Source organism: Merops nubicus, unplaced genomic scaffold, assembly GCF_000691845.1.
Source record: "Merops nubicus isolate BGI_N331 unplaced genomic scaffold, ASM69184v1 scaffold9728, whole genome shotgun sequence".
NCBI lineage: Eukaryota > Metazoa > Chordata > Aves > Coraciiformes > Meropidae > Merops > Merops nubicus.
The window spans coordinates 39,865-66,057 of NW_008623653.1; the positions used below are offsets into that span (position 1 = coordinate 39,865).

Consider the following 26,193-nt stretch of genomic DNA (forward strand, 5'->3'; position numbering starts at 1 on the left):
GGAGAACAGCAGGAAAGCTCAGGACTTGATTTCCAAAAGCTTTCAGATGTTCAGGGGACCCTTTATGCTTAGGAAATGAGATATAAATTTGAGAGAAATGTTGGCACTTAAAACTTAACTCCTGAAGTTGTTGGCTTCTGTTACATCTCCAAGGATTTGACTGGTTTGTCCCTGAGAGTAAAGCCAGAGCTTTCTTGGAAACCTCATCCTACATGTTTAAAAGTTGCAATATAAACACCAACAGCACTTAACACATGGCAAGACCTGTGGAGAGGTAAGCTGCAGTAGGTTTCTGCGTTCCCTTGCAGTGTGCATGAGTAAGCAGCTACATTCCAGACCACCACAGGAGAGCGGCCAGCCAGACCCGAGTGCCTGCGACCTGCCTGCACAAACTCAGAACCCACTCAAATAATTGCAGCAGTAGATGCTCCCCTTGTCCTTCAGCCAGATCAGTTGGGACACTCAACTGTTGACAGAGGTCCTGCGATCATGTGCTACTCAAAGTGGTATTCCAAGAAAGGTGGCAACTGGCTCTCATGGAGTGATGGAGGAAAGCACTTCAGGAGCTGCTGGCCATCGAGCAGTGGCTGCCAGCAGCATCCTCCTCTGCCGCAGCAGCCTGGCTCTGGCAAGAGAAGTCACTTGTAGGTAACATCCTGGAATGTCTGAGGTGCTTCAGCTCATATCTTTTAAGAATATTTGATCCTGGCAATGCAGAATCTAGTGTTTAATATATTCTGAGAAATGGAATATAGTGCCAAGATTTTATCCAGCTGATGGAAGACAGATTTGTGAGGTTCTGGCATAGATAAAAATAAAGATGTTTCAAAATGACATTTCTAAAAAATATTGAAACTAATGAATATGTAAGCACCTATTTTTTCCATAACCCTGATACTCGATTTTTGGTGTACCTTAAAGACGCTTCCAGCTAATATTTTCTCACTGACATTTATGCATATATAGGAATGTCTATAAATTCCTTTGGGGGGTTTTTTTGTTTGTTTTTCAAACAAACAAGAGGCTGTCATACAGGTTAAACTGAACTGATGTCAACCTCTGCTGACATTTTTGCATGTGCATAAGGAACAGCCCTCATTACTGGACACATGTCTAACCTGGATGGCTTGCCCTTTAGTAGAATATCAATTCAGCTGTAATGATTTCCTGAGTGTGGGTGGTTTTTCTTTTGGTTAATGACTGAAACTACTGCTTTCCTTACAAATTAGTGTTGTCTTTTTTTCATGCCAGCCTGCAATTTGATATGAATTCTGTGCAGTTTACAACAGCTTGATGAGTGGCTGATAAGTATTGGTCAATCAAATTTGCTGTAAATAAAGCTGGAAGTAATGCCAGAGATATTTTGGATGCTTTTCTAAACTTCACTGTGATAGGGGTGTTTGTGGCTGCCAGCTGACTGCAGGAATGTAAAGCTGAGGGCTGTATTTTGGAAACCCTAGGAGCTAGCTCTTTTCTGTAGGTACAGGACATCAACTTCTCTGTCAGTAGCAAAACAGTCTTGTCTTTAGCCTGCTGCAGAGCAATATGTGCCTATGGCACAGCTCAGATCAGCCAGGTATTTGGGGACCTAGTACTGGAAGCTTTCGGTAGGCTGGGGTTTTTTTTGGTTTTGTTTTTAAGGTGAGTGAAAACATGTTTCTAGCCCTGATTATTGCAGCAAAAAGCTACAAAAATACTCAGTGCTGAAATGTGGCGGCATCTCAGCATTCAGCAGCTGGAGGCAATAGCTGGGAAGGAAGGAGCAGCCCCCAGCACTGCTTGGGTTAGTGCTGTGACACCTATGAGGTGCTGCTGCTGCTCACCCGTGCCACAGTGCATGTGAGACCTGAGAAGGAAAGGATGGTGGATGGCCACAGGCCCAGATTCATGACCAGGGGTGAATACACGGGAGGAGAGGCTCCTGCTGCTGGTGATTTCTGCAGTGCTGCTTGGAGAGAGGACTCCAAGTGGCCCTGCCCCTACTAGGAGAACTTATGGGCTCTTGAATCTCTTTCAGGTGCTTTTTCTGACCATCACCTTCAGGGAAAGAAAGCTACCTTGTATCTTCTGCTTTCTCCAAAACTGTGTGATATGCAAGCCCTTGTCAGCCTGCTTTTAGAAAGCAAGTGATGCCCGAGATGCTCCAAGCTGTGAATTTCTTAGGGACTGGCTTGCTTTGATTGCTCTCTTTTAAGGTGAGAAACTTAGAGCTTTGCTGATACAGTCCAGCCACTGATGCTCACCAGTACTACTCTACAGAGTTTGAGGGGCAGCATTTCTGATGCCTTTGGATTTTGTCTGCTACTGAGCAAATTACTTTCATTTGAAATACAGCACAGATCAGAGCACTGTAACTCAGTCATACTATAGATCAATGTTTCAATGAAGCTGGCCACAGGAAGATACTGATCAGGGAGAGGGAACAAATTGGAAACTAGAGTAATTCAAGCTATAACTAGCAGTGTAAAACAAAATCATCCCTAAACTAATAGAAAAAAATATTTTTTGGAGTTTTTTTTTTTTTTCCATAGTTTTTGAAATGGGTTTCAACAAACCCCAAACTCTGAAAATTGGATGATATCATAAAAGAGAATAACTGCTGGTTAGATGGCTTCAGTCCAAAACAACCTTTGATTCTAAATGAACATGATAATGTCACAATAATACATGATTTGATTTTCAGGAAAAACAAACTCATATTATTAACTTGGCATAATGCAAATTTACTTTTATATGTCATATGTGATGGTAATTGTTCATATTCATGCCATAGAATAACGAAGCACAATATTATAATAAACCAATAAAAAATACAGTCCTTTTTTTTTTTTTTCATAAGGAAGCAAAATTACTTAATTCCACATAGCTTGTGTATCAGGCAATTCTGTGTAGATACTTGCTGAGTGATGGTGACCATTATATACAGAAACAACTTTCTCTTTTTTTTTGACATGGTAAAAGGAGAAAGCCTGGACAATGGTTAAGTAATTAAATGGTAGCAATAGGAAGGCAGCATGGTAAGATGCAAGAATTGCCTTAGTGAGTGAGTAGCTGTCCTGTTTACTGTGAAATCTTTGATAACAGATACCTGCTTTCACAGGAATTTCTAAATTGGCATAATAATGTAGAGTTTATCTTTTTCTTATGATTTCTAAAGTAGTCCTGTTTTCAGTTGGTTATTTTTCACAACATATTAGGGAGTTTTAGAATCAGTTTTTTAAAAAAACATCTACAATAATATTTCTGTATAGTTTTGTGTGCTCAGCTTTAGTTTTAGGTCTCAATTTAAAAGTGTCTGTCCTGGGCCCATGACAGTATCATAAAGACAGAGGGACAGATTTTTGAAGTGAAATGTCCTGTACTAAAGATTGAACAAATATCTATCTAATGAATTAGATATTGTTATTATTGAGGGTGGGTGTGCAGGAAATTTCCATCTAGGCATATTTTCACACTGGTCTAACCAATGGAACAAAAGCTTAGGAAAGAGATTGATTATTCTTAAGTACAAGGAGTGTAGCAGCACAGGCTCATGAAACACTGGAGTTGTGTTGCAGTTCATAACATAAGAGCAACCACAGCTGATGAAACCAAAGGCACCTTCAATATCTTCACCTCTAGCAACAAATGCGACTCTTTGGGAAGACTGTAGCCTGAGGAGAGCATGGGGAACTCCTCTGCCCTCCTGCTTTCAGCAGGTGGTGGCTTTGGGATGCCTGGTAGTCTTACCTTTGCTGAATTTCTGAATTTCTTTTCCATAAATGTACCTAATTGTTTTTCTAGCTCATATAAAGCTTTGGTGTCCACAGCATTGTGTTCTGATAGGTGCCACAGTTTAAGCACAGCCTGCATGGAGAAGGTGTTTTGTTTGAACTAAACTCTGAATAATTTTGAGTGATGACTTCTAGCTCTGCTGCTGCTTTCAAGCCCTGTGGGGGGCACAGCCCAAATTCAGGTAACCTTCAGCTCCTGACTTGTCCCTACTCATGAAGCAGCCTCATCCCTGCTGCTCCCAACTCTGGTCTAATAAATAGCAAACACTAGTGCCCCAGCCACCTTCTCCAGGCCACCAAACCCCAGATACCACCCTCTAGATGTGTCAGTTGTGCAGGTCTCTCTGGCTGGGTTGCTGAAATGCTGGGGTTTGAACCCCAAGCCCCCAAATTAAGGTTGACATATGGGTGATTCCCACAGCCCTTCATACAGAGGGGGTGAGTTTGCCTTATAGCTTCCCCCCAGGGTGCGGCCGGCCCTGCAGGGAGAGCCAGAAGGGAAATGAGCCCCAGGGGTCCCGCACTGAGTTGACAGAGGTCAGGGGTCTGCTTGGGGATAAAAGCTGGGACCACTTGCAGGGAGTCAGGAGTGTCTGTCTGTGGAGTGCACTCCCCAGAGCTTCCTGGTTCAGGGCAGACCTCCTGACTCTCCCTGGAGCTGGGCCCCAGTCTGCTTAAGGCCTTTGCGAACATGGGCAGATCGGGTGAGAGTCAACATGTGGGCACCTTTCCCTTATGTGCTTAGCTTGCTGGTCTGGCTGTTTCCCATGCCCACTGTGGGTAACTTCGGGTCTCTGTTTGTACCACCTGTTGTGGGCTGAGTCATGTCGTTTGTGGGATCACTGGGGGTGGCATCAATCATGTATGAACTGGTTGACCTGTTTGTACCCCTGGCGGTCGTTCACATCATAATGTTTGTGTCTACAATACAGTCTGTGTATTGGTTCATCTTCCTACTGGTGCTATCATTTTTGTTGGGCCTGGTCATTGGCAGAACAGTTGCTCCCTCATGGATGCTGCAGACAGCACCTTGAGGAATGCTGTGACTTTTCTAGAGTCTAGAGCTTCCACCTCTGAGATAGAGGAGGAAGCAAGAAAGAGACATCTAAAGAGTCTCAGACTCAAAAATCAGAGTTTAGAAAACATGCTCTGCATTTGGCATACTGAGCATTTACAGCCCAGTTGATGACTTTGTATTTTCAGCCTGATAGTGTGTTTGTACATTGATTTCTAACTCAGAAGCTGAAACTGTTGAAGTTTGTTCCCTGTTCATTTTCTCTGTGTTCTGTATCTTAACTTTTGGTTTTTTAAAAATTTACAGTAGAAATTTGGTTTTATATTTCGGTTGTTTAATACAATGTATAGTCAGTTAAGTTTTCATAAAGTTTTAACATGGAAATAAGATGATTTCATTCTAAAGTCTATGTAAACTGTCCCATTTCTTGAAAAATGTTTTAGATTTACCCTCTTCTTGCTAAGGAAGTAAATTCAAGCATGACTTTCAGCTGCAATATGTCCCTGAAACTAGTACTAGGATTTTTTTCAACTTCTGCACTATTGAACTATAGTCCATATTAGACACAGATCTTTTGATTGTCTAATGAGGTTGTGTCCCACTAATCCAGCTCACTTCCTATGTTTTGGATGTGGGTATTCTATGGGTAGTAGTGGATAGCACCTAGTAGTGGATAGCACCTACCAGTAAATGTCTGTACATTAGTTGATAATATGGAGAGCTGTGAGTCCCAGAGGAAGATTTGAACAGATAGTTCTTGTGCCGTCAGACTAAAGTAACTTTAAATGGATTCTGATAAAAATCATGCTGCTATGGAATGATTATCTCAACCAACGAGATCATAGAAATAGCTGTATTTGTTACTTACCTAGGCTTTATGAATCCATGTATGTAGTTAGTACATAAGCATGTCCAAGCCATCAGTGGAAGAGTACTGATGGTGATGAGTACAGTGGTGATGGAAATTTGCTTTAGGCCAACAGCTCTCACTGAATGTCCCACCAACTCTCTCAATGCTCAACAAGACTTTCCGTTCTTCTTGACCTGCCTGCAGTAGCAATTAATGCTTGTGAGCCAGTCGTGATCTGCTCTATGTTCTCCCACCTTTGCAGATTTAAAAATGTTTTCATTTTCTGCACATAAATAGCAGGCTGTGTTTACAGCGGTTGAGTGGGAGCCACCCTGATTGCAATGCCTGTATTTAGCTATTCTGAAAGGGAATGTTTCTGGCTCATTTTGTGTATGTCACGGTTTATTCTTAGAAGTCCTGCATCTGATTTTAGCACCTATGAGCAGTCCTGGTGTAAAGCCCCAAGAGAAAAACCTGCCCATGAACAGGTATGGTGTGCACAGCAAAGACCGTGTCCAGCATTCATGCTTTCTGCCTCCCTTCTGCCCATGACCAATGCCAAGAGCTGCAAAACTGATGTCTCTGAATGGACAAAGGCAGTGAAAAAAACTGTTTGTCAGTTCATTAGGAAAGGGCAGAGGGAACTGGCACGCTATGGTCCCCTTTGGCTGTAGCAGAAAGACGGTGAGCAGCAGCTGGGATGCCATGTGATCTGCGGTGTTCCTTACCCCAATGCCACTGGCGCTGCCCAGCAGCCTGCTGAAGAAATGCTGACATGAAGAGAGGTCCACTTCCAAGGCAAGGCCTCACTCTGCAAAGGCAGCCTGGTGGAGAACTCTAAAAGAGTGATTCCCTGCTTCTGTACTGGTGAAACAGAGAACCAAAGCCTTAAATATCTCTGTCCTCTCCAGGCTGATGTTGCAGTAGTCTATGACCACAGCAGAGAAGCTGAGGCAGATCACAGGCACAACAGAAATTGTGTAAGCAGAGTGCAGGGCAGAGAGCCTTGAGTTCCCTCCTGAGCAACCTTGACTTTGGCTAGGAAAGAAAGTATAAACCTCTTCTAACACAAACAGGGAAAATATCTCAGGCAGGAGTTGTGCTGTGAGTACTCTGAGAGATCATTGCCGCTGTAGGCTCTGTTAAAAGGCAGTGCTTCATACCAGAACCTGCTGAATGACATACAAAGGGAAGATCGCAGACAGTTATCGTCATTTTTTTAGTTCCATGATAGTTTTAGCTGAATCATGAAGGAATCTGAAACATTATGGGGAGTGCACTAAAAAGAGGAGATGAGCTAAAAGGATTTGGCAGTACTTAAATGCATTTCAGCCCTTCCCCAGACTATGATGCCGTCTATAGAAAATGCAAGCACACTTTGCCTGGAGACATGTAGTGCTGCAAATTAGGTGTAAGAGTGAGCTGATGTAGTAATCCTGAAATGCTATATCCAAGTGGTCTCTGAAATATGGCTCTTATACTATTTTAAAAATATTTTTAATCTTATAGTGGATGTCAAGATTGGTGTACAGCCAGCTCCAAGTAGGCATAGAGAGAAGAGCTGTAGAGGCAGTTGTCTTCACACTGCATTGTTGATGGGCCTTTCTCTGAGGCATGACAGACCATTAAGGATTTCTCCTTGTGTCTTGCCCTGTCCCATTATCTGGCTCCCTTTTGAACCTGCCAAGAAATGTTTTTCTTAGTTTGTGTCTTCATATGATTGTTGAGCTTTTTTCTCAGATACTGTTGCTAAGAATGATTTTCAGACATGATTCCTTTAGACAGCAATGTCCAGCAATCTAGAGCTGAAACACACACCTATAATCCTTTGTACATTTGATGGTTTAATTTTTTTTTTTACTATCTCAATGTTTTTTCAACTGCCTTTATCATGAACAAAAGAAAATTTAAGCTTTTCTAGTGAGAATTATAGCTCCTGTAATACAGTAACATACGCTGTGATTGTAGCATAATTTAATACATGAAGTTTCATAGACAGATATAATATTTTATATCAAACAGTATATTAAAATATGCTATTTATTAATATATAATAGCAAAGCAGCTGAAAAACATTTTTCTGATATTATCTGGGACTGAGAAAACAAAAAATGTTTTCTTTCAGGTAAGGAATTTTTTTCAGATAGAAGCCACAACTTCAGATCCCCATGTATGTCCTCCCCATGTATATCTGCTATGTCTGAAGATGTCACTGAATTTAATGGCATGTCTGTTCATGGAGGACTTGTGAAACTGGACAATTAGGCCCTCCTGAAAACAACACCCTAATTGTCCTTAGTGAAAGCAGCGTGTGCCTCCCTTAGTTGTACCAGCAGAAATGCTGCTGTTGTGCTTTGGATCTAGTTGCTTGTTGAAGCCTATAAAGCAAATTATGATTCATCTTTCTAGGAACAGCGAAGGCTTAAAAATGATCATATGAAACACTGAATACCACTATTCTGTGTGCCTCTTTCATTTGTTGTGTTAAATGAAACCGAGCATTTCACCTTAGCACTGAAACTATTCAGGACTCAGCCTTGGAGGGTACAGGATAACCTGTTCTTGGGCCCTGCTTGGAAAAGCAGGTGCAGCAAGGTATCTCCAGAAGTCTTCTGTGCTCCTACAATTCTAAGTTAATGCCATTTAAACTATCACAATGAACCTAACATGAAAATTACCAGCCACTAGCCATCAGGTGGAAACCGCTATGGTGCACAGTAAATTTGATTTGGATCAGGAGAGAAATCAGGAGTGGAGCCCTCACTGACAGTTACTTTTGATTATGGAGTCAACTGCATCTTTAACTTTTAGTGTATTCTCACCTCCTGAACTTTATCAGGTTCTTTATAAACCAGCCAGCTAGAGGACTTGCCTTTGTTCAGAAATACCCTTATACTCTGATGCTGTGTTAACAGTTTTCTTTTGTATAAGTCAAAGTAAATAAATATTCCATCTCTTACTTGCTGTTTTTTGTCTGCTATGTACAGCCTCTGCATTGTTCTTAACTGTGATCTCCACCCCTTCCCTGCCTCCTCAACTGGCACAGGCAGGAAAATACTCAGTGACTCTTGAGCAAACCTGTGATGAGCTGTGAAAATCCTTAGTACTTTCAGTGGTGTGAACAAGAAACACGTTTTCAAATTCTTCTGAGTTTTGGTGACGCCCAGCCTTGGCTCTGAGTTCAGCTGCTTCTGTTTCCTTACTGCAGTCTGTCAGGGGCAGGCTCAAGTCCTTACTCCTCCCCGTGAATTTTGTCTGGTTGCTTTGTTTTGGCTGCTTGTCTTTGCGTTCCCTGTTGAGAGAGTTCCAAGGCCCTCCAAAAACCTGACTAAAATGCACTTTCTCTCTGCAGGTAGCCTCATCCCAGGTAAAGCTGAATCTGCATTGGCTGGGCCAGTCTGGGTTTTCCTGCTGTACCTCGTTTTCTCTTTCTTCCTAGTTGCAGTAGTGTGTAACAGGAGATTGGCCTGATGCTCTTTGGCTAGGCCTAAGCTTTCAACATAGCCCTCTGAAGTGACTCAAGGGCATCTTCTGTTAGGGGATGCAGCTTGGGCATCAAGCACCTTTGCTGCTGGAGCTCTGCTGTGCTGCTTGGCAGTGTCAAGTGCTCTAAGCAAAGAGGCAGATTAAGTGAGTGGTCACTATGTATTGTTTCATACACTTCTTTTGAATTAAGGTGAAATAAAAAGTGAAAATCCATTACATTCACCAAAGGATACTATTGGTATGATTGACCAAATTCTTTCCTAGTCTTGGAAGAGGGCACAGGTTTCATACCCTCGAACAGGGCTTGGCCCTCTTAATTTTAGCCATCTAAAACTGACATAACTAGGCTGAGTCATGTTTACTTTTTCTAGGGTTAATGGAGAGAAAATGTCATTTTGAGTAAACACTATATTCCACTTAACTAGGACAGGATGAAATGCCCTTTGACGTGTCTAATGTGAGGGATTCCAGACAGCTGACTTAAATGTGGAAGTTCTAAGTGTCTTAAGCCATATGAGACGGAGCCCTCTGGAAGAAGTCAGTCTAAATCTGCAAAGCTGGCCTAAGACACAAACCCACTTAACACACCAGACAATCTTCAGGAAAGTGTAGGCAACTCTGTAGCTTCATCATCAAATATCTTTCTGGAAAAGGTTTAGAAAAGAATTTGAAAGAGCAAAGGCAATCATTTGATCCATGAGAAGAGGAGAGCAGTTCTGGCACATTGTAACAGAGATAGAATTATGGCATCCACCCCTCCAGCTACCTCCACCCCCAAAATCTGAAAACTTCCTGATTTGTGTTCATCAATAATTAAGAGCCCATCAGCAATACTCAGCGGGAGCTTGCATTGCACTTCTGAGCAGCCAGTTAGTAATGTACGGTGGAGAGATCCTCTTTTTCAAATCCCAGGGCTCCAGGCCGTGCAATGCTAGTATTGCATTTTCAATTAGCTTCTGAGTGAATGCTTGGCATATGTAGAAGTGAACTGGTACACAATTAGCTTATTGTTCCTTTCAGCTTTGTGCTGAGAGGGTCTGAAGGGCTGCAGAAGAGAGAGGAGAGGGGGAAAAAAAGAAAGCAGCCAAGCCAGCAGCACCTCTGTGGATGTGGAATAAGGGAGTTGCTCGGCTCACGCAGATTCCCGTGTCAAGTCAGGAGCTACAGCTGTTCCTGAGGAGCACTCAGCCTGGCTGTGGAGAAGGCACCCAGGGAGAGGCGCAAACCGTCTCCAGCTCCAGGCTCTTCTCTCCTCTCACTCATCTCGGTGCCACAATGGAGCCCAACAGTCCTAAAAAAATACAGTTTGCTGTGCCGCTATTTCAGAGTCAAATAGACCCTGAGGCAGCTGAGCAGGTAAGGAACATGAGTTTCTTTCACTGTTTTGAGAGAATGGGGTAGGAATGGGGGCAAGAGGTGGGGTGAGAACAAGTAACGTCTCTGGCCTAAATGTTTTCTAACTTATATTAGTGTAAATATAGATTATACGTCCTAAAGGTTACAGAGATGTCTGGATATACCCAAAGAGGAGGAAGGTGTGTCTTCTAGCCAGAATAAGGCTTCTTTACCTTGGATATGTTTATTTAGTATATATTTGTTGTGCTTTTTCTATAACTGGACTTGTACCCTAATGCCTACATTCACACGAATATGCATTCTCAACAAATCAACTAAAGGACATTGTATGTAAGGCAAAACATGAGGCTGATAATAGGTACCAATGGAAATACTGCAGAGAAGACAGCTTATTTACCCTTTGTTTTAACATGAGAAAATATGAGTTATGTTTTGCACAATAGTTATCACTTCAGTTACCTCCTGCATTTCTCATTTTTACACAGTCTTTCTTATGTTGTTGTTACAGTATTTTACATGTCTGAAAAATGCAGAAGTATGTCTGACTTACATCTGCATTGGAATGATATGTGTGCTATTTTAGGTTTTGGCTCACTCCCAAAATATGCACATAGATGTAATGTATATAGCAATCCAGACGTCTAAGGAGGAAAATATATCTGTTATTGTACAGATACATGTAGATGTGCATAAAAAAGGACACAGGGAATCTTACGAGAAAAGCTCTATAAATTTTAATTAGGTGACCCAGTGTACTTCTTTTGGTTCCAAGTCCTTTTCAACATCTGCTTCTATTTTGGAAAGTCTAGTTTTAGATGATACCAGGGGAATGTTATAACCTTGACAGTTCTGTGCCATTAGCTATAAAATTATTTGCATCTTTAGGACAGGTTTCTGGTTTCCTGAATATTATGATGAGTTGTGAGTGATCACTGAACAAAGAAATACTAGAAGGGTGCAGGAGAGAATTGCTGTGAGTCTTCATTTTGTCCATAGGTACTCCTGAGCTGTGAGATGTCCACACCTTATGGAACAAACCTGCAAAGAATTCAAGCAGGATGTGTTTTGACATTTTTCTGAAATCTGTGAGAACTGTAAGATTAAGATTTCCCAGAATTCCCATGGCTTTTGAAATGTTGTGGCTCAAATGCTACGCAGTATTTATAGGCAGTCCTTCTTTCTTTGTATGTTGTGAGTTTAATTCCAAGTGTTATACAGTTTCACTGTGGGTGTGTGATGAAATTAAAGTAGTAAATTCTGCTGTCAACTAGAGTTATGCTATCTGGAACAAACCCATTAACCCTGATGATGTAATTTTCCATTTGCATCACTGAAAGCAAAATTTGAACCGAGATAAATACAGATGTTGGCTCAGCAGCTAAAGAACAAATGTACTGACATTGAGGTTTTTGTGTCAGAATGGTTTCCAGCTTAAATACTCTTAGTCCCTCTCTTAAATTCAATAGAATATCAATAGCCTGGAGGCGTTAGTGAAGCAACACAAAGCTTTCAATGCAAATATGTGCATTATGGAAGGGTAGTCCAATATCGTGTACTTCAACCAGTGTTAATGGAACAAAAAAAATTGCATAAAATTCAGGATTATATATTGTTAAGTAAAGATCTGTTGTATAGTGCTCTTTGAAAATATTACTTTTCAAGACAATGGTAACACCTCTGGCCAAAGTTTAGAAATATAATAAAACATTGAAAGGCATGCATGCAATATCAATTCTCAAATGAACTTTAAAAATATTAATATTAACGATTACTTGTGACACCTATGACAGTAACAGGTATTTGCACATATGAGGTCACAAATTGTTGCAACAGTTTTCCTGATGCAAAGCTACATGTCAATATTTTAAGATACGGCTGATGTATGTCAACATTATGTGTCCCAAAACTTATTTGGGATGACTGCAGATCCCAAAAGTATTTTGAAAAGCTCTCTCTCATGCTTTTACTTTCCATACACAAGCAGCAGCATGACCCTGATCACCGTCAGACCAGATGAGCAGTCAGTAAGACTATGACATGCTGCTGTTCTTTGCTCTTTTAACTTTATTTGGTCTATACTCAGGAGGACAACAGAAGAATTTTTTGCTTTGCTTTGTGTGTGAGGCAGCTGATGGACTCTCCTTGGTTTGTGCCTCTTACAGATCAGGAAAAGGCGGCCTACACCAGCATCACTCGTCATCATGAATGAACATGTGCCCCCAGGTAAGTGCCAACATACCTTCTAAACCATCGAACTCATATACACAGGGTTGTCTGCAAATTTGTTTTACTAACTACATGATTTTAAAACCCCAGCATTAATTTCATAGCTCTAAAGATCAATTAATGGATCTTAGAATTCTTTGGAGTAAACCCCATGAATATGTGTAAGTCTTGGCCTCTGGATAATGTCAATAATCTCAGGATTTTATCCTCCACAAAAATATTTTTTTTTGGTATTTACAAGGAGAATGAGTATGACCCAGATCCAGTACCTCCACCCCCATTTTCTACCCCTGAGTGGATAATTTGGAAAGCCATGAAGTCCTAGTCTTGGTTCTCCAATCTCTAGAGATACCAGATTGGCTCCAGGACTAATTCAACTAAGGGAATTGCTTCTGCAAAAACATGTTGGTTTCTAGGTTTTTTGAATGAAACATGATGTCTCTTTTCATTATTCCTTTTCAAATCTGAATACATTGTCTTCCTCCAAGGCTCCTCCCAGAAGGTTTTGTGTGGAATGGGATGATTTAAGGTTGTAATATACTTTGTCACATAAACGTAACTTCAGAAAGACTCTTTAGTAAGCTGTTTAGGGAGTATTATAAGCAAAAAAAGCCCAGCAAAAATGGATTACAGGAAAAAGTCCTCAAGACCTAATCCCTTTGAAATACAATAACTATTTGTATCAAACTTTTCTTTTGTAGTGCCCTACAACATTTTTTTTTCCTGCCTTATCTCTTCATCGCTTGAGTGCTTTTTTAAAAGCAGGTCAGGCTTTTTCTCACTGGTGTGTATCTAAGGTCATTACTGTACGCACTGGCACCTCAGCAAAATAAAACCATCTTAGCTCTATTAGGATCACCACATACTGCACTGTGCTGATGGTCTCCAGTTCTGGTTAACACCACCAGTAGCTGAAGGTCCTCAGAAACGTGCAGAAAGAAGCATTTAGAGCTCTTGGGGTTGAGATACAGCACACAGGCTGGGGAGGTTCAAGCCTGGCATATGGCCAAGGTTATATTCCTCTGACACCGAGAGTGACCTCTGTGTTTGCTGCTGGGCTAACACCGATCCCAGTTTGGTGAGTAGCTTTCTGACCTGAATTTCAGGCAGTTCAGTTCTCAGTAATGGCGTGCAAAAGATCTGCCTTTGACTGGGATCTACAGTGCCTGTGTTGCTAGGACTCAATTGGAAGCAAATTCACCTTGACTGTTAATCTCTTTTGCAATTCACTTTGTACACTTTGTACTGTCATATTTCCTTTTATAAACAGATACTTGGTACAGTCCCAAATCAAAACCAAACAGAGAATAAGAACTCTTTTTAATTTACAGGAAATTTTACTGTAAACAAAGTGGTGCATGTCTGTTATCTCCTTTCCTGCAATGTTCACAATAAATCTTTAAATAAATCATTTTTATTATGAATCAAGATTGCTGCAAGTATCGGTCAACTTCCATATAAGTCCAAGAGTTAGTATTCACCTTCTTCACTTATTTAAATAGACATTTAGATATCATCCCCTCTTACCAGACACTGGAACCTAATATTAATGAAGGTATTCTTTGGTAAAATTATAATCATGTCTTGTTTTTAAATTTGTGTTAAGTCAGATAAAAATTAAAATTTTCCTGCGCTTCACCATGTGATTTACGTATGAGTCTGTGCCTGTGTATTTCCACAAGCTTGATCTGGACAAGTGTTTTGCACAGGGTGTGCACATGTAGCTGTGTAAACCTGCTAAAAGCCAAGTTGGAAAGGCAGACAGCAGCTTTACAGTGGAAGTTCAAATAGCAAAAGAATTCCATATGGTCTTCACCTTGCAAGGTGCTGTAGAACTTCTGACATTATTGTACACCTTCAGCTTTGAGAGTCAGCTAATCTTGGGGGCTCTTGAAACTTTGTTGATGAAACCCCAAAATGCTAGTCGACTATTGAATTTTGAATAGAATTCAATGGGATGCTGAATAACATTTCTTTTCCAAAAATGTTAAATTCATCACTGCACATGGTTACGGTCAATAAAATAATAGTAAAACTTAAACACTCCAACGAACTGCTTCAGAAGCATAATTCCCTAGATCAAGGGGGAAACAAAGCAGCAGAGAATCTAAGTGATACTGCCAAAGCCATCTATTAAGTTAGAGCTGAGCTAAATCAGAATCCCGCCTCTTAATTTTACTCACTGGAGTCTTCCCTCATTGGGAGCAAACAGCTAGTGAAGGAAATGCTTCCAAGGGTTTAAAATGTGTGTCTTAATGTAATCCTTAATGTTTGGATGCCCCTGCAAAGTTTACTCAAGTTATCTAAACTTCTTTTATTTTGAAAAACAGTGATAGGCATTTTCTAAGATTCAGGCTTTTCTATAGCCTTTTGTTGCAGCTGCTTCTGATTGCAGCAAGGGAAAAAAGCAGCATTTTTGTGGTATTCTGATGTTCTGGATACAGACCCATCTGGAATACAGAAGGTAGTAAAATGTGTTTGGGTACTTCAGAACTTCATAATAAATTCAGTTTGAGTTGTGCTGTACAAAGATCTAAAATAGCTGTTTTCTTCTAAGTCTTCTCATTCATCCCTGGTATTTACTATAGTTTTGACAGAATTCTGACTTCACTGATTTAGGTCAGGTCCATTGTGCTATAAAGTGAAGATGGAATATCTACTAAGGCTAAACCATTTTAAACTGTTGACAGCTACTCAAAAACTATAAGAAGAGTCTGTTTGGCTTCCTTACTTTAAAGGAGACAGTGCTAGACCACACTAAAAGATTTAAAGACAGGTGGCAGATGTGAGTGCAGGAGATAATATCCAACCTGTAGCATCATTGACTGATTTCTCATATGCAGTCTGGTTGGCATCACATAATTACAATCAAAGTCAATAAAAGAGATATTTGAATAGTAGCAGCAAAAAACAGCGATTGCAGTGGACAATATGAGCTTGTGAAGCAACGTAGCAATGAGTAAATCCTTAACTCTTTCTGTAAGTGCTCTGTAAAGTGCTCATTGATGGGTTATGTCACCTCTGAGCACAGAAGCTAGCACTAGCAATTTGAGACTCAAAGTTACTTAACTCTTTTGTACTTCAGTTGCCATCAATGGAGCTATATTTTCAGAGGATCTGATGTTAGACTTCATAACATCTAATCAGTTTTACTTTATTTGAAATTATAAGACGCTTTCACTATCTATGAAAGCAAAAGCAAATATTAGTGGGCAGAACTACAAAAACATGCAGCATTTCATCCTGTGCAGGATGCCTATATGGGTTACTGGGGTAACCCACTCGTACCCTGCTGTAGCCACAGTTGTTCTGTATCTGTCCTTTATAAAAGGAACATATGCATATGCCTAGTTTTAAAGACACATTAAACTATTATACTGCACAAGGGTTTAATTAAAAATTTGCTAAAGCTCTCCTGTTTCTTCTTTCTCTTCAATATTATTGGAGCCAACAGAAACTATCACCATACCTTTGAAGGAGCCTTTTCTGCAGTGATATAATATACTCACAACCTCCTTTCTCCTTACCAAGCATAGCAGGGTATCTATGAAAATCAGTTCTTATAATATGAAATAAAAGTTTGACCATGCTTTAAACTAGCAGAATATCATATTGCAATGGCTCAAGAAAAAGCTGGTGGCGATGTAGAGAAGTTACAGTTAAGGGAGGAAGACGTCAGACCACAACTCAGGATTAGTGCCATTAGGGCTTGCTTTGATCAGAAAATGATGCCAGTGTTCCTGTACCCACTGGCTTTGTCACAGAGCCAGCGCAACATCAAACAGCCTGGCTGGCAAACGCTGTTCAACTTGTGTCAAAGTGTTCGCTCTTCTTGACTCATTAGCATATGGGTAAACTTCAGGATAAACTTCTGCATTTCTGAACTTCTTGCATATTTGCTGTTTCCAGCTCTCCTTTCTGCTCAGTTGACTGTTTTGGCTTCCTTGCCTGTAAGTATATGTTACTTGGTGTTAGGAAATAAGTAAAACATAGCAGTGTATTTTGATAACTAGAGATGCCTTTTTGTATTTTGCAGATTTCAGAGAGGGTATATTGTCACTGCAAAACAAATATAAAACATATATTTGAAGCACAACTCAATAAATCTGGGTTGTCTGAAGGCTGGAAATCATAACTTGAAGATAAGCAAGCTGTACCTCTCTTCGGATAGGGAACTTGCTTGCAGCTTGTCTTTGGGCATTAGCAGTTTTTCTGTTTTGTTCCCAGCTGATTTTCCATTGTCCAGAGAGGGATTCCCACCTTTCGTTACTGCTGCTTCTCCAGAGGACTGCTGAGATGCCTCAGGAGCAGCCTCAATACTTAGTGTGGTAGCGAACAACCCAGCCATTTGGGTACTAGGAGGAAAAACTGTCCTGACACCTGTGGCAATCCCATGGCAACACGAAGGTGTAGGGGTTTTTAGGCCAGATTGGTTCTAGACACTCCCAGACTTTCCCCACACAATAAATCTTACTACCACATATAGATGCATTTTTCTGATGATGCAAACTATACCAGCATCACATCCTTGAGGGGGTAAATGCGACATGCTCTACCCAGCATCAGTGTTAGTGCCTTATATTAGTTATATTATGCTTCTAGGTTAATGAATGTGTTTGTTTTACATCTAATGGTCACATTTTTTTTTCCTCCCAAGACAAAATAAACTGGGATCAAAAAAGACCTACAAAGTATAAGGCAGCAGCTGTTTCTGGCCCTTCTTGAGCAGTTCTGCTATACTTCATCAGGCAAAAGTCTCCCTGACACTTGAATGAGCAGACCGCTCTTGGTCTCACGGTTCATGAAAACTGATATGTTTTTCAAAAGCTTGAGACTCTGGTAGGACATACTGCTTACTTTGTTTCAGGAAGCAGAAAGGGAGTAAGCCAAATAGCAGCTGTTTTCAATTGCAAATTTAGGCTTCTAATGTGGTAATAAAGGTTTCAGAAAAGCTGTACATTAATCAAAAACTCTCATTAAATTTAGGATTGGCGGGTTTTTTTGTCAAACTACTTTGCCTTTCTATATGCTAAATGTGGATACCATGTAAGCGTGCTGTCTGGTTTTATTTCAGTCTAGGAATTTCTAGAGGTATGGCAATAAGCAATGAAAAAGATTTGTGTCCCCTCACACCACAGGAATGGTACAGCTCACTGTACGGTACCAATGGCACCAGAGTGCTCAGAGATCAGGCACTGCTGACCATGGCAGTGAGGACCTTCATGTTCTTTCAGCCTGACTAGAAAGAACTATCTGACACATTGAAACAATGACATAACATAAAACAAAACATTGCCTAAGACCCGATACGTGATAGAGATTCCAGAACAGAGATGGAAATGTCTGTGCATAAAATATCTTGCTGTTTGCAGGCTGATGTGTAACTGTAAATGTTCAGTGCAAACTACATCCCTTTTTCTTACCTATATACACTATGCTTAGATGCTCTTTCATTTGGCTTACTTTGAATTTACTCTGCAGTTCAAGCTCACAGATATCTCTGGAACAAGCCACAGCGTAAGTTCCTCACACATATGTAGTGTCAATAAAGACTCCATGATGTGCTCCATGACAATAAAAAGAAAAATTCAGAGACTTAAAAAAAAAAGTCAGGAAACTGTACTTGAGCTGTTTTTAATTCAGTCCAGAAGCAACAGTTCACAGGTTCCAAACAGAAGCCATGAACTTAAAAAAACCCAGGACGTTTTCCTTAGCATGTTTCACAAAAATGCTCCATTTTCATGGGAGGGTGAGGATTTTATACATCACTGTCATCACCCACTAAAAGAGCTGCCATGCTCCCAGGAGTATGGTAAATACAGGAAGTTGGAGGACTAGGCTTGAGTTGGCTGGGACGCACTGGGCACTGCTGTGCCTAAGCTAAAGGTTATCACTGAAGCAGCCAGATGCGTTTTCGCTATTCTTTCAGGTCATGAATACATTAGTTCACAAACAGAAACATTCCCTGGGAAGGTTCTGGTCACTGTGTAAAACACACAGAGTGAAACAGTAGAAAGCATGCTGTTTCATATAGTGCCCAAGTAGAGTCTGCACTGTCTTTTTGGTCAGTAAGTAATATGTTAACACAGAGCAGGGTCTGAAAACTACTCAGAGGAAGTCAAAACAAAAAGGTGTTGTGCATATTCTGGTCAAAATTCACTTATTTTTCTTCATTTTTCATATTAATTTTTATCCATGCGTCCTTCATTATCAGTGTTTAATGATGGCTGCCTAGGTACCTTTTACATGATGCACAGCATCATAGGGCTTGATTACTTCTGCTGACTACAGTCTAATTGGCTGATGTGAGTAAATTGAGGCCAAATGAGAATAAGTCCCTCTCGTTCACTGGAGCCTGCCTTCCCTCTGTGTGACAAGGGAGTGTGGAATGAGAGGTGCAAAGACCTCCTGAGAAAACTCTGATCTGTGGAAAGGCCTGAGACAGCCTGGCAGACTGGAAATAGAGGTTGGATATTCACAACCAGGACTCATATTTCTGGCTGAGGTCAGAGATGTGGTGCAGCTGAGAGGACATGAAGGAAAAAAAAAAGGTTTACTCACTCCTGCTATGGGTGGAATTACATTAATCCACTTCTCTCATTCTAGCCTTAAATTCCTAACAGGTGAATCAGCGTATCTTTTTATTTATCAGTGCAGCTAAGCTCCTGATGTGTACCACGACATTACTTGCTCCTCCTGTTCCCTGCCTCCTGTTGGTTTTGTGTTGAAAGGGTCAACACCCGGGGAACTACCTGAAAGTGAAGGAGGTATTTTTAGAGTTGAACCTTGTACTCTTCATCTGTTTTCCTTCTTCCTTATACAAAAGCACCATAGAAACAGCCTTCTTCCACCCCAGGAGATTATTTGCAAATAATTTTTAATATATATGGCTTCATGTTACAGATCTCCAGCTGCTTGATTGTTCAGCATCAGAACTGATAAGCTTTCAGGCTGTTTACCTCAGTAATCACCTCCGTGCGTGTTAACATGACAAAGAGTCATGCCATGGGTAGAGACCAGCAGTGTGCACAATTACCTAACCTGGTGAGGTAGTCAGCTGGACAAATTCTAACTTTATTGCATTCGTAAGGCTGAATATTTTGCTAGAGGAACTCCTAACAGTTTTGCATTGTGCCAAATACTTATACACCTTGTACAGTTTGTTTTGGTGAGAATTCTGAATAGATGGTGAGTTTTCTATTTAAAAAATACAATATCTGTGTAAAATTAACTACTTCTTATAGTCAAACTACTTCAGCTAAAATAGCTACATGAGTAAACAGTTTGGAGCGTTGATCGTCTTTATGAAAAAAAAAAAAAAAACAAAACCAAAAAGTCTGGATCAAAACAGGTCCCATTTAGCCTGTGGCAAACACATTGTATTTTTATTGTTCTTTTTTAAAATGGTAAAAAATTTTAGAGACTATTTGAAGTTAAGTCTATTTAAATATAAATCTTGAGTAAGAATGCCAAATTAGTTTGTTTTGGAATTATCTTTAAATTATACTTAAAGAATGTGATAGTATTGATTTTTTTTGTTTTATTTTGTTTTATATCAGGTAATAAACTAAAATCCATTAATAAATGTTTCAGCATTGCTGAGGGGAAAAAAAAGCAATGCAGGGTTTGTCTGACCCCTACTATTTAGTACTTAATGCAGCACTCATTTACCATGGTGACGTGTATGGAATAAATGGATAATGTAGACAGATGAGACAGAATCCAGCTTTTAGCACTAACCTCATTATGTTCAGAATATTGGGAAGAGGTTGCACTTAAAGTATCAATCAAGATAGCCCCATATATTGAGCTTTCAGAGATAAAATTTAATTCTTTTTACAGAGTAACTGAAGTTAAAGCTTCACTTCAAAACTTACCAAAAATTGGAATTCAATGAATCTGGACCGAAAGCTAGCAGAGACTCTAAACAAAAATGAAGCTATCAATCATTAAAGTCTTTGCCAACTACAAAAGGCTGCAGAAATCCAGAGTGTGCAGGGACATGTTGAGCTTAGTAGCTTTGCTTTCCTGGGAGTCTGAGCTGTCTGTGTCACCAGCTGGTGGAAATGAGATCAGCTGCACCAGCCATGTTTCTTTTTACAGTAACCAAAGCAATCTAAGGTAAAATGAAACTATGTATCTATTAGAAGGAGCACTGTTTTCCCCTTCTCCCCCACAAAGTGCTATTCATGTGTCTGTGTCTAAAATAATCACTTCTAATATTTTTCTTAAATGGCTGTACTGGAGGATCAAAAGAATATCATAGTAGCAGAATAAAGCACAGCTACATGCTTACTCTTTTCCCCAGGATACCTGGGATGCAGATGTACCGCAGAGAATTCATGTCTTGGTATTATTCTTCTTGTGGAACCAAACTGCCCTTACAGAGCTAGCAGTGCTAACTAGAGTACTGTGCATTTTAAAGGTTGTGTTTTTCGCCTGAGGCCACATCTCTCTTTCAGATGAGATAGGCAATGAAGAGTCATACTGGGCAGAAAATGAGCTTGAGCAAGGCAGACAGAAAGTTCAGTAAAGGGGTGAACTCTATTGCATCCTACAGCACCACTTTTCCTGGTACCTAGACATCCCATAGGCTAAATATTTCAGCACTGAGCCTTGACCACTCAGTGGCTTGATGACAGTATTCCCTTCAAGTCTTTCTGAAGTTCCCTGCCATAGTTATTCTCAGTGTCAGAAAGCAAAGAAGAGCTGGATGAACCTTTCCTACTCTTTCTTTGACAACCACCGAACAGCAGCGTCTCTGGAATCAGCCACCACATCGCTGCAGCACTTGTTCCACCTTCTCCCTGTTGTATTAGGATCTGCAGGACAACTACAGGATGAGGAAGCAATCAAACCTCCAAGCCCAGATGACCTGACAGCAACATGTTTCTATTACTAAGTGCTATTTTGTAACCTTTTCTCTTTGAAGTGGATTTGCACTCCTGATCTAAAAAGTCATCGAGGGTGCAGGGGAGAAAAAAGAATTTTCCCTTTAAAACGTTGTGCTCCAGAACATTTGTGATCCAGATCAACATTAGGTTTTTACTGTCTCTTTTTGAAATACGGCAAGTAGACAGCAGGGGTGTAATTGTTTAGAAATGTGCTTTCAAGCCTCCTAAAATGCTGATGCTAGTGTGTGTCTTAGGCTTCCATGTGCACTGCATATCCTGTAGGAGGGTGTGGAACAGTTCATTCCATGGGAATCACAGCGAGGCGTTTCTAATTGTGACAATACAAATGGAGATGTATAAAACATAACCCAGGGTTTCCACCCTCTCTGGTATGTAGTGAGGTTAGTAGAAATTCTGAAAAATACCTCTGGAAATTACAGCTTAGTCTGAGTTAACAGTGGTTACCCTGTCTTTTCCATCCCACCTAGTTGTGCTGATCATGAGAACGAGATTACTAGTCGCTTTGATGACTCCTTGAAAGCTTAGAAAACCAAATAATGAATTCACAAAACAGGTATTTGTATCTTCTTTTTGTAAAAAGGGTCATAAATCCCAACAAGTATTATTAATGTATTATATATATATATATATAAAATATAATATAATCTATGTATTTTATTATATATAGAATATACTATTAGTAGTTCACTTGATTCCTGCATAACACCATACATGCATGTGAGGAGCTTTATGCATGTGCATTCTAACAACAAGCAGGCCACGAGCAGTTGGTCAAGACTAATTTACAACGTATTCTTACTGAAATCCTTGAGGTATTATTCCAAAAGGAAGGAAACTGCAAAGGCAGCAATAATAATCACTGGCTAAGGAAGAGTTTTATTGTTTTCTACTTGTTTTCTTCTCCCTTGGCAAATGTCACTTTCCAGAATGTACAATACACACATGCATGGTTTTATGAGCTATAGCATGCTAAGAAATGTTTGACATTTTAGTTTTGGCTGCTGCTTCTGGTTTTTATTTTAGAGCTCAGAATACTTTTACAGCTCACAACTGAGAAAGGAACTGCTTGCAGTGATAGCTATTGCAGCTGCAACTCCCCTACAAAGACTGCAATCAGTGGGTCAGTTCTGAGCCACTTTCCATCACAATTGATTCCTGCATATGAAGCTGTTAGGAAATGGCTTAAATGTATATCAGGGGACTGGTTAGTGTTGCATTTCTGGTAACCATGAATTTTTTTCATGATCTTTGCCTCAGCTGTATTTAGATCTTCAACCTCTTCAATAAGTCATTTGAATGTAGACTGAATATAAACCAAGAAACCAGCTAGAAAGTAACACATTACTAATGCTATTAATTATTACTGATGAATTCACAACTCTTGATACCTGTCTTCTCAAGACACAGCTTTCTTCTGTATTTGAGAATACTTACTCCGTTAAGTCTTTCCACAAACTAATACATTGTTATGACTGAGTCAATGGACAAACTAATTGCAAGTGACATGGGAAGTTTTTGTCTATGTGCTTTTGCAACAATTAGCAAAACAGTAGCCTTTATTTACAAACCTTAATAGTCTGGCAGTATGTTTTGCTTTGACACTTCCATTTTAGAGGCACGTTTCTGTTCCTTGGACCTGGTTCTTTGAGTATTTGCTGGCAGGCACTCAACAGCTCTGGCCCTTCACTCACCTCTCAAAAGCTACCTTTATCTCCACTGCCCTCCTATTTCCTTCATGTGAGTCTTTTCTCTCATTGACAGGTTTCAGGCCAGGTGAGGTTATGCTGTGAGGGTGGAAACTGCCCCTTACTCTGTGTCACAAATGTAATCTTTATTGACGTCTGCTTTTGTGTCAGAATAGATCCTTTGTCAATGTAACATTACAATGAGATGAATTCTTCTACACAGTTGGACAAACTTTGAGACACCTCACTGTGCTTCAGGTCAATTTTATAGTCCTCGTCCTTTGCCTTGTTCCATATCTCTGGGAAACTCTGTTTTTCCAGGCTTTTCTTATAGTTCAGTTTAGCCCTCCAGCACCACCTGGGGCACCCAGAAATGTTTGCTGTCAGGTTCCTCTTCTGACTCATGCCAGAAAATCAGGGTCACCCTGATGTACATTTATTTGTTTCAAGAATAAAGGAACTTTTCTTAGGTATATTTCAATGTAAAAGAGAGATTTGAATAATCCTAAATAGGTGTGTATAGATATAGAATAGAATCATATCTAGATCATCATGTATCTTTTAAGTCTCACTTTGCACATTTTGAGACTTGAGTTTACCATCAACCTTCCCAACAGGCCAAGGATTTTAGATTTCACATCACTGATCACAGCAGTTTTCTTCCATTTCTCTCACTTATTTTTAGTTTGTTGAATGAATTAACCTGACTTTTCAAAGATGAATGAATATTAATGTGACTGTCATCACTTAGTTTAGATAATGAGTAGGAGTTCTGATTAAGAAGCCAGTTTACATATGGATGAAGCTCTTTCCCAGTTGCACTAACTCTAGAACTAGTTCATTGAATGAGAAAGTAGTTTACCTTTTTTTTCTCTCTCTTTTTTTTTTTTTTTTTTTTTTTTTTTTTTTTTCTTTCTGCTTGAGCTTAGTTTTGTTGTGCTGGAAAGGGAAAGAAGTACTTTGCTGCTAATTCAGTGGTATTCTTTTGTAATAAGTTAATTTAAGGGAGCTCTCAAGTAACACAGGACAGATCCTGACCTGGAGCTTCTCCACACAGTCACACCCTGTGGTCTTGCCAGAGGTTCCTACCATCTCTGATGCCATGAGTCCACACTGGTGAGCTGCAAATTATATGAACAAGAATTTTGCTTACCTCCTCCTAATTCCTCTTATTCGGTCAATTATTCCTTGAAAGCCATCTCTGTTTCTTTCACCAAACAGGAGTTTGTGTTGCTTAGAGAGCAACTAGAAGAAGGCTACTTCAAGCCTAGAACAGTTTATATTGCGATTTAAAGTCTTTACATTTGTTATCCAAACAGAATGTTTATTTCAAGTGTATTTCTCCCTGGGTTTATACTTTCCTGGCAAGTCTTGCCAAGTCTGTAATTGTCCCCATATGATGGATGAGGGACTTCATGTCAAGAAGGTCTGCTCCATGCTTCTCACTCACCCAACCCTCTCATGGAGCAGGGCTGCAGAAGAGGGCCTCTTGTGCTATGAGGAAAAGAAACTTCTGCATGGAAGGTTTTTTTTCATGACAAAGGTTTCCACATTCTGTCATTCAAAGCCAGGACAGTATCAGAAAAAGCCTTAGAGAGCTGGCAGCAGCTGGAACACCACGGAGTCAGGCAGAATTGTAACTCCAAGAAGGCAGACAGAACAGCTCAGTTCTTATAAAAAAAGAAGGAAGAAAATAAAGGATTAAATGTTAATTAGCTTGGAATGTATATTTTGAGAAGATATCTTTGATTTTTGGGACTTATTTAGATTTTGTTCCATATTTCTATTTTATGGGTATTGTAGGGAGGGAGAATGAAAAGTTGAAAACAAAATGCATAAGAAAGGGATGATTTTGTACTTGTAATAACTCATGACTGCTCTGTGGTAAGGCTGCAGACCTGATTCATCACTGTTGTATTCTAGTTCGATGCCAGTGAAATTAGACTGATTTCCATGAGTCTGGCATGAAATTGAAATAACAAGATGGTGAATCAGGCACTACAGCTCCCTTTCTGAGATTTGTGATGTAAACAAATACATTTACATTCATGTTTGGATTTTGCAATATCTTCAGCTTTTTCCAAACTAGATTGTTGTCTCAGAGTCTATGTTTTAAAGAAATTTCTATCTGTGTAATTTATGAAAGGTGGTTTTATTTCATATTCATATGGCTGTGCACTTGACAGTGGGTCCTTGGATACTGTCTGTGTGATGTTCAGAGATACAGATGATGTTTGGACCAGACGCTGTTGTGTGCGGTGGGATGAAGGATATGAAAATTCTTTTCATTTAGAGGTTGACTTAGGGTACTGTTAGGTAGGATTTGGTCCAACAAAGGAGACTGTTGCCCCTACTCTCAGTACAACTAATAGCTACTTGAATATTAAAGGTGGGAAACACAGAGCTCGGCAAATAAAAATGGGCCTATTTAGCTAGAAAGAAAATTTAAAATGTACAAACAGCTGATACATCTGTCCTGGGGCATTTTAGGAAACTATGAAGGACTGGTTGCAGTCAGGAGCTAGCTGGAAGAAGCTACCCTATGATCTCTGAGCCAGAGTGAGGAGAGGTCTCTTGGTGACAGTGCTGTCAGGCTAACGTGGGACCTTTCCCATGCTACATAACTTCGCTGCAAACACCTGATAGAATAAGCATGCAAATGCTTGTGTATATAGCAAATTCCTCTCTCCCCTATGTTTTCATTAGTATTTCCTATACAAATCCTGTTATTAGTGTTCCCTAGAGGGCCAGGCAGTAATTTAGATGCTGATTAGTGTGAGAGCTGCAGCAAAACCGCAATGTGCTCACTCTCTTGTCAGCACTTGACTGAGGAGGGGAGCAGGCCCTCCAGCTATGTTTACCACAGCAGCTGGAATACTGGAATTTA

The 26,193-nt window shown here is 40.1% G+C and overlaps 1 protein-coding gene across 1 annotated transcript in view; it reads left to right on the forward strand.

Annotated features, from left to right (window-relative positions):
- Positions 1-10,399: 10,399 nt before the first annotated feature.
- The window catches only part of PPP1R1C (protein phosphatase 1, regulatory (inhibitor) subunit 1C), a 50,918-nt gene continuing 35,124 nt past the window's right edge, over positions 10,400-26,193 (forward strand). Inside the window, exons 1-3 of the mRNA XM_008945150.1 lie at positions 10,400-10,480; positions 12,643-12,703; positions 25,528-25,538. Coding sequence (XP_008943398.1) covers positions 10,400-10,480; positions 12,643-12,703; positions 25,528-25,538 — 153 coding nt within the window. The remainder of the gene's footprint in view (positions 10,481-12,642; positions 12,704-25,527; positions 25,539-26,193) is intronic.